The sequence below is a fragment of the Cebidichthys violaceus genome, unplaced genomic scaffold (assembly GCF_023349555.1).
Source record: "Cebidichthys violaceus isolate CVI_PGR_0920_01 unplaced genomic scaffold, fCebVio1.0.p SCAF_47, whole genome shotgun sequence".
Taxonomy (NCBI): Eukaryota; Metazoa; Chordata; class Actinopteri; order Perciformes; family Stichaeidae; genus Cebidichthys; species Cebidichthys violaceus.
In genome coordinates, this window is record NW_027176672.1 from 650,402 (window position 1) to 657,901 (window position 7,500).

The 7,500-nt window shown below is 41.7% G+C and overlaps 2 protein-coding genes across 2 annotated transcripts in view; both read right to left on the bottom strand.

Annotated features, from left to right (window-relative positions):
- LOC137886924 (cytosolic sulfotransferase 3-like) overlaps nt 1-2,099 on the bottom strand; it is a 2,425-nt gene extending 326 nt beyond the window's left edge. Inside the window, exons 1-7 of the mRNA XM_068729622.1 lie at nt 1,944-2,099; nt 1,664-1,792; nt 1,288-1,388; nt 1,087-1,213; nt 916-1,013; nt 127-301; nt 1 (exon numbers count right to left, since the gene is read on the bottom strand). The exon at nt 1 is cut by the window's left edge and continues 326 nt beyond it. Of these exons, the coding sequence (XP_068585723.1) occupies nt 1; nt 127-301; nt 916-1,013; nt 1,087-1,213; nt 1,288-1,388; nt 1,664-1,792; nt 1,944-2,082 (770 nt within the window). The 5' untranslated portion in view covers nt 2,083-2,099. The remainder of the gene's footprint in view (nt 2-126; nt 302-915; nt 1,014-1,086; nt 1,214-1,287; nt 1,389-1,663; nt 1,793-1,943) is intronic.
- Nucleotides 2,100-6,110: 4,011 nt separating this feature from the next.
- LOC137886921 (cytosolic sulfotransferase 3-like) overlaps nt 6,111-7,500 on the bottom strand; it is a 2,994-nt gene continuing 1,604 nt past the window's right edge. Inside the window, exons 4-8 of the mRNA XM_068729619.1 lie at nt 7,373-7,497; nt 6,771-6,897; nt 6,597-6,694; nt 6,345-6,519; nt 6,111-6,266 (exon numbers count right to left, since the gene is read on the bottom strand). Coding sequence (XP_068585720.1) covers nt 6,154-6,266; nt 6,345-6,519; nt 6,597-6,694; nt 6,771-6,897; nt 7,373-7,497 — 638 coding nt within the window. The 3' untranslated portion in view covers nt 6,111-6,153. The remainder of the gene's footprint in view (nt 6,267-6,344; nt 6,520-6,596; nt 6,695-6,770; nt 6,898-7,372; nt 7,498-7,500) is intronic.

Genomic DNA, 7,500 nt, shown 5'->3' on the forward strand with positions numbered 1-7,500 from the left:
CCTGAAGAAACAGAGAATCATTCACGTAGTTAATGAATGAAACCAGAGATTAATGAGCACATTTTGGTGCAAACTGAAATCATGTTCAAAAGGAATTTCTTTCACGATAGACATGTTTCTCCGTACCTTTCCTCATGAAAGGAGACACTTTCTGATTCATACTTTGGACGGTGGAGCAGTTGACCATCTTGTTTTGTTTCATGTTGTCAAACTGCACTTCACTTGTGACTCTTTCCTTCTCCTCGGCCGAAGGAGACAAACCGAGGAAGGAGCAGAGTCTGTCTATCTCTCGCCCCGTGTCCTGCAGACAATGTAAGAATCTCAGCTTTGTTACGCATAACTTAAAGATACATACTAGTTATCTTTCTGACCAATATCCAGTCCACGGTTACATCGTTCGAACACATCTCTATGTAACATTGACTTATGTTAGTGTAGCTCAGCATCGAGACCTCTGAGAGGAAGAAACAGCTACCCCAGGTTTAAGGTCTCCTTGTTGTTTAGCCGGGCTCTCCGTCCCTGTCCTCACCTCCTCCTCTCGCTCCCCGGAGCTGCCATGCTTTAACCGTCCAGCAGATGCCCTCAGACTCTCTCTCTGTCCTCTCCCACCTCTACACATCGGCCCAGTATCATGACAGACCCCCATCTTCACCTGGAACTGTTTCCCTCTGTTACGCTAAGCTAACCACCTTCATATGGTCAGTACAGACATGACAGTTGCATACATCTTTTCATCTAACTTTCCACAAACATGTCAAAGTCCTTTAATCATACAGCATGTTGTAATGTTTCAAACTACCAACATGAACGACCAGCAAGCGGACGTCTTTTTCTTGAGGACGAGATTGAAGACTCAACGGTCAGGAGCGCTTGGAAGCTCTCTTGAAAGCATCTCCAGCTACCAACACACCTCACCTGGATCAGATCTTCATAGAACAGATGGTGGATTTTTGGATAGGTCTGTCTCTTGTCCCACCAGCCGTTCACATGGTCGTGCCAGGATCCATACACCACTGAAGCAACAAGATGATATGTAGATGAGGTGGTGATGCAGGAAACGACACACTAAAGCTCCTCTGAACTCACCTTTTCCCTCCATGAAGTTCTGCAGAAAGGTGCTCCAGTCTCCAGGTTCTGGCATGGTGGTGTTCATGCGGCAAAAATGGTAATAGGACACCGCGTTGTCCTTTGCATTACGAAACACGTTGACTATCTGCAGAAAGAGAAACCGTAGTCCGCATCATAATTACGTGTGGTTCATAACTCACATGTGTGCGTGGCTTTTACCCTGACGTTCTGCTCCCAGAAGGACTTCGGCACAAACTGGATCGGTAGATGAGTTTTGATGAGACGAGGACTGGTGGGAAGCTGGTCTGCCAAGTCTTTACCTTTTGTGAAGAGAAGCAATAATCAGTGGCTTAAGTGCACAGAGTGTACTGTCTGTGTTGTTCAGTGTGTTTATGAGTACTGGCTCTAACACATGTGATCATGTGATGAGATTATACCGTAATCCTGACATCTTCCTGCTGACCTCTCTAGAATATTCGTAACGATTTTTTTAATCAACGGAAACTAAGAATTGTGTTTTCCTTATCTTATAAAAATCCATTGATAATTACATGAGGAGCTTCGTGTATGGAAGCCCTGAACGGACTCCTACTACCTGTGGGTAGAGAAGGTTTGATGAGCTCCAGAAACGGAACTCTCTCATGAAGAGGGATGGACGGCTGAGGCTCTGGAGACGTCTGCCCAAAATACAGGAGATCCAGGATGTAACAGACCCACGTTGTTCCTGAGGTTAAGGAACACATGGTTCTGTTGTGACATGAGCGTCGGTAACATATTGAGCCAGGGCATTCATCAACATTAAATGATTTATTAAAAGTAGAACAACGATGCCAAAAGTTCCACACACACACACACACACACACACACACACACACCTGCTTTAGGATAAGTAGCTATAAGAACATCATCCGGTCTCGCTCTAAAGTTCTGCACCTCGTCCCAGTTGTCAGTGAAGTAATGAGACATGGAGACTCCGTGGAAGTCAAATATTGCTGACTGATGATTCACATCCATCTGTGACAAAAGAAATGATCACATTTGAACTGGTTTTACCAATAATGATTAGTGGTCAGTGGAATATTTCATGTCATTCATTTTATGTCATTGCTTTTGAGGGAGATAAATGCAGTGGTGATAGAAGTACTCCGATCTTTTACTTAAAGGAACAGTGTGTAACATTTAGCAGGATTTAATGGAGTATAATATGCAATATAATGACCTGAGAACCGTGATGAAATGTAGAGAAAAAAGTACAATATTTCCATCTGACATGGAGCAGAGTCAAAGTATAAAGAAGCAGAAAATGGAATTACTAAGGTAAAGTACTGAAGTCGTACTTAAGTACAGTACTGGAGTAGAATCAGCTTTATTAGTCAAGTATCCGTACACATAATGTACTGAACTGTACAGTAGTAGAGGAACAAAAACATCTGAAGTTCAGCTAAAAGTGTTCCCTAATAAAACCAAATAAAATACAAAAAAGAGCAACAATAACCACAACTGTAATAACCTGAATAATGCAGCTGTTATGTACACTTTCACTTCCTACAAATAAATGAATGTACGGTGAGTTTAATAGAAAACCTGTAAGCATGTCTGGTGTTTGTGTTCTTTGCTGTTCTGGTTCACTTCTGTCAAATATTGTCCAGTTGAGGATTGTGCCTAAATGTTTCACCAGTTAATCTCAGCACACAGATGAAATGGTTCAGAAAACATGAACTCAAGTCAAACAAAATAACTTTAAAGTGAAGCACATTTTAAAACATATGTATTTGTTGTCCCTGTTCCAGTTTAAAGTAGCTCACTTACCCTGCTGAGAGTTTCTGAAACAGAGTCTGAATCATCCACAATGAAGTCAGTTTGTTGTGTTCTCTATGCTGTGGATTGTAGCTACCTGAGAACATGAAGGCGTGATCAGGACCATCACTCCTGCTTCTCTATTGGCTGATGCTGTGTTCACCCTATGAATAATTCATAGGCTAACCCCCCAAAGACAAAGCCAAGCCTAACCCCCTCACTATGGTCAGCAGGAAGAGATTTGATTCAGACTTTAGATTTGCTTGATGCATTGAGGGGGGGGGACTGTTGTGTGACTGTTGTTGTGAGTAGCATAAAGGGACGACAACTATACAACTTGGTTTTACAATCCTGTGTTTTAAAGTAATAAAAGAAACTTGGACCTCTACCTGGAAACTGAATGCTTTATAGAGACCGACTACACTTTATCCTCTGGTAGTTTCAGGCAGTGACCGCTGGTAGTTCAGAGAACTGTTCCTGTAAAGAACAGTTCTCTTGTCAGCCAAACACGCAGCGATGCGCGTCTCCACTTGGGTGTCACCGGGGGGAAATGACAAGACCAGCTGGGTGTCATCGGCATAACAATGGTAGGACAAGTCATGCGAGCGAATAACAGAACCCAGAGATGTTATGTAGAGCGAGAAGAGAAGGGGGCCCAGGACTGAACCTTGCGGAACCCCCGTAGTCAGCATGCGTGGTTCTGACAAGGCCCCCCCTTGCGCACCTAACACGGAGGTAACTCCGTCGGCTGTCCCACCTGCGAGGATATGCGTTCCTCCTGGAGGTGTCGAAACAATACCTCCGGCCTTTTATCTCACCCCGCAGCTGAATCGTTAGGATTTCGGATTAATTGTCTTCCTGAGGCTACATCCATACTACTCCGTTTTCGTTTGGAAACAGAGTTTTCAAACGAAAACGATCTCCGTCCACACGTTTCAGCCATCGTTTCCAAAATGATCTCCGTCCAGACTACACGCCTGAAAACGAATATCACGTGACTCTTCACGTACACTGGGCATGCGCCAATGTAAACAGGAAGTAGATTATCGTATTTTGTAACTAAGCAACCAGAGTAATAAAGTAGTCTTTAATGATCGTAAGTAGGTGTTTGATACTTAAGATCTTCTCTCAAATCTTCCTCTATAAACTCAAACAGATAGAGTTCATGGAAAGTTTTATAAGTTTAATTTTTCAGACTTAACATTAGTTACAGCGCTGCGGGTCTCTCTCTCTCTCTCTCTCTCTCTCTCTCTCTCTCTCTCTCTCTCTCTCTCTATCTCTCTTTCTCTGCTCACTGATCGCTTCAATAACAGCTGTTTCCTCCGCAGACATGCAGACTTTAACTGGACAACAGCTGCTGGTAAAGACAACAAGGTCAGCAATAACTGTAATCAGTTGTCTGCATTAAATTAACCTGGCAGTCGATCGCGGGCGTCTACGTCATCGTTTCCAAACTTATGCGTTTACGTCCGTCCACAGGAATACGCTACCCGGAGTTTCCAAACGTATCCGTCTTCGGGAGCGTTTCTAAACTCCTCCGTTTTCGGTGCTCGAAAACGGCGGTGTAGTGTGGACGCTCAGTGTAAACATTACATTACATTACATTACATTACATTACAGTCATTTAGCAGACGCTTTTATCCAAAGCGACTTACAATAAGTTCATCAATATTGGTAATCAAAAGAACTACTAGTCACCAGAAGTCATAAGTACATTTCCTTTTCCAAATGTAGTGGGGAATGCTCCTCAGAGAAGGAAGTGTGGGATTGCGAATGCAGTCCTCAGGCTAGGCTCCTCCCCCAATCAGTGCCAGCATTTATAAGGCACCTGTGGTCCTGGCCTCATTCCTTTTGGCCCTTGTCCTGGTGCTGTGGTGGCACATGGTGAGTTCTAGACAATTTTCCTCCTCTTGTTGCCGTCTGACTACTTACCCCATGTGTGAAGTGGGGGGTAGTCACAATCCTAACTTGTTTTATTTTGCAGCATGGTGTGCCCTTTCTTAATCTCTGTTTATCATTTGTAGGTTCACCTGCTGCTGTTTTGCTTGCCTGTTTTGCTTGTTTTCCTTTGTTCTGCATGTTTTGATGATTTTATTGATACCTTTAATAAATATTATGTTAATCTTTATGAATAAATATCAGTAATGAATCTGTGTGTCCTTAATGAATTCTATATCTTACATTAGGGTCGTTAAGTTTATATTTCCCAGGGTGTAATTCCCTGGGTGGCGTTGTTGGTTTCCCTTTAAGTTTCCCCCCCCCCTTTAACCTCGCTACACAAACAAGCATCTAAGAGCATGAAGCAGAGCATAACTCAGAGCCAAAGTACAGAAACAAGAGAAACAGTTAGTGCTATAAGTAATACGAATACAATAAGTGCAACAAGCTAGTATGAATACAATAAGTGCTAAGTGGAAGGCTCAGGGTAGCACTTCCTAAACGCAGCAAAACATATGCGTTTTCAATAGAAACGGAGTAATGTGGATGTAGTCTGAGATTCTTGTACGACTACGCCCTAGGCGCTCTCAGTAGGATGTAACCCTAGCACCCAGTATGGATAGTTATGTAGAACGTCTGTACTTTACTATCGCCTATTGTGAACATTCTCACCATTTATGACTAATTCTGCCAAGTCTTCACCCAGAGTACTCACCTTAAGCTCCTCTGGTAGACTCAGTCGTCACCTCTGTATCACACGGATGAGGAACAGGGAAGAGGGTCAAATTTTTCTAAAAAACCAGAGTCTCTAGTTTAGGTCCAGTTACTTACAAATGGTAAGGCTGTGGTTTTATTAAAGTTTTTCACACAAAAATCACATACAACAATTTCAATTCAATGAATCAGTCTCATATATCTTTGATGATTATACTTTTATGCTTTATATCTTTCTACGATCTCTTAACAATGGTTATTCAGCAACAGAGAGGATTAAACAGTGAACTAACAGGTTGCACTGTATTCGTAAAACAAGGTTTTTTCATTCTGATTTTAAGATTTAGCTTCTTTCAGACTAGTGGAAAGAAAACATCCAAAATACACATTTAGGTGTTTATTTTACCACTTTGTCTATTTGTGTCTGTAGATTTATATTTAATTTACCAAAAGTTAGAATTAGATAATGCCTCATTTGCATATTTAAAACAGAAAAATTCTGAAAACTCTCAATTCAAATCATAATTGTCTTAATGTAAGTAATTACATGGCACATCTATTAGTTACAGTTCTGACCATTCTAACCTGTAGTGTCTCTCTTAATCACAGTTCAGGACACCATTCACTGCCAGGCCTCTAAACTTCAGTACGAAACTGCAGAGTAGGATTCTTCATTTTCTGCTTGTAGTCCTCATCAAACGTCTCACTCTGGGCCACAGTGAAGTGGTTCTTCCAGTCACCAACCTTTCCTGCAGCAACACAGAAAAATCAGACGCGTATTTCTAGCGAAAGGTGGAGATCTCATTGCGTGTCAATATTCACTGTACCTTTCCTAATGAAGGAAGACTTTTTGAAATCCATCCATCTGATGTTTGAATGGTTGACCATGTCGTTCTTTTTCATGTCATCAAACTGCACTCTGCGTGTAATCATGTCTTTCTCCTCAGACGAAGGAGACAAACCAAGGAAGCAGCAGAGGTTGTCTATTCCCCGTCCGCAATCCTGGAAACGAGTGGTCAGGAGTAAAGCATCGCACTAGTGACACCTACAGCAGTGTTTTGGGAAAACAACGAGATTACCTCCACCAGATCTTCGTAGAACATGTAATGGATATTTGGATGACTCTGTTTCTTCTCCCACCAGCCGGTCACATGGTCGTACCAGGATCCAAACACCACTGAAGCAACAGAATAACAAATAAGAACACTTGAGGAAACCTTCAATTAAAGCCAATTTAGCACAGTGTTTCCTACTCTTTTCCTCCATGAATCTCTGGAGGTAGCTGCTCCAGTCTCCAGGCTCTGGGTGGAATGAGGTCATTCCTTCAAAATGGAAATAAGACACCATGTTGTCCTTTGCGTTGCGGGCCACGTACACGATCTACACAACAAGAACACGTTTGCATTATCTGAAGAGCAGTATTGCATGAAATACATGTTGTGTAATAAGTGTTTATGAACAACTGATCATAAGTCAGCAGTACTTGTAGCTGGAGGCATTGGATGTTGCTGTTTCTTGTTGTCATCATTCAGCCTTCAGATGAAATAACAATTCTATATTCTTCTGAAGTTAAAGTTATTTTTAAATAACTTAATGACAAGAACGTAAGAGTTAGAGAGACATGAACATGGTAAAAATCTGTAGTCAGTCCTTTGATGATTCCAAAAATCCTCATTATAAAGTTACATTTTCATCAGTAATCTGTATGAAACGCAGTTTGAATTATCTCCCTGGCTTTAAATCTTAAAGAATATGTCCACTTATTTTTTTCTCTTATGACAGTCTTATGACTCTTATAAATTTGGTTGAAAAAGTACAATTGTCATATATATTGCACATAAACAATCTTAGTGACCTTGCAGTTTTGCTCCCAAAAGGACTTTGGCAGAAACTGGACTGGAAGATGAGTCCTAAAGATTCGAGGAGAGGTGGAGAGGTTGTTGATCAGGTCTGTTCCATAGAGTTTGGGTTGAGAAGGCCCTG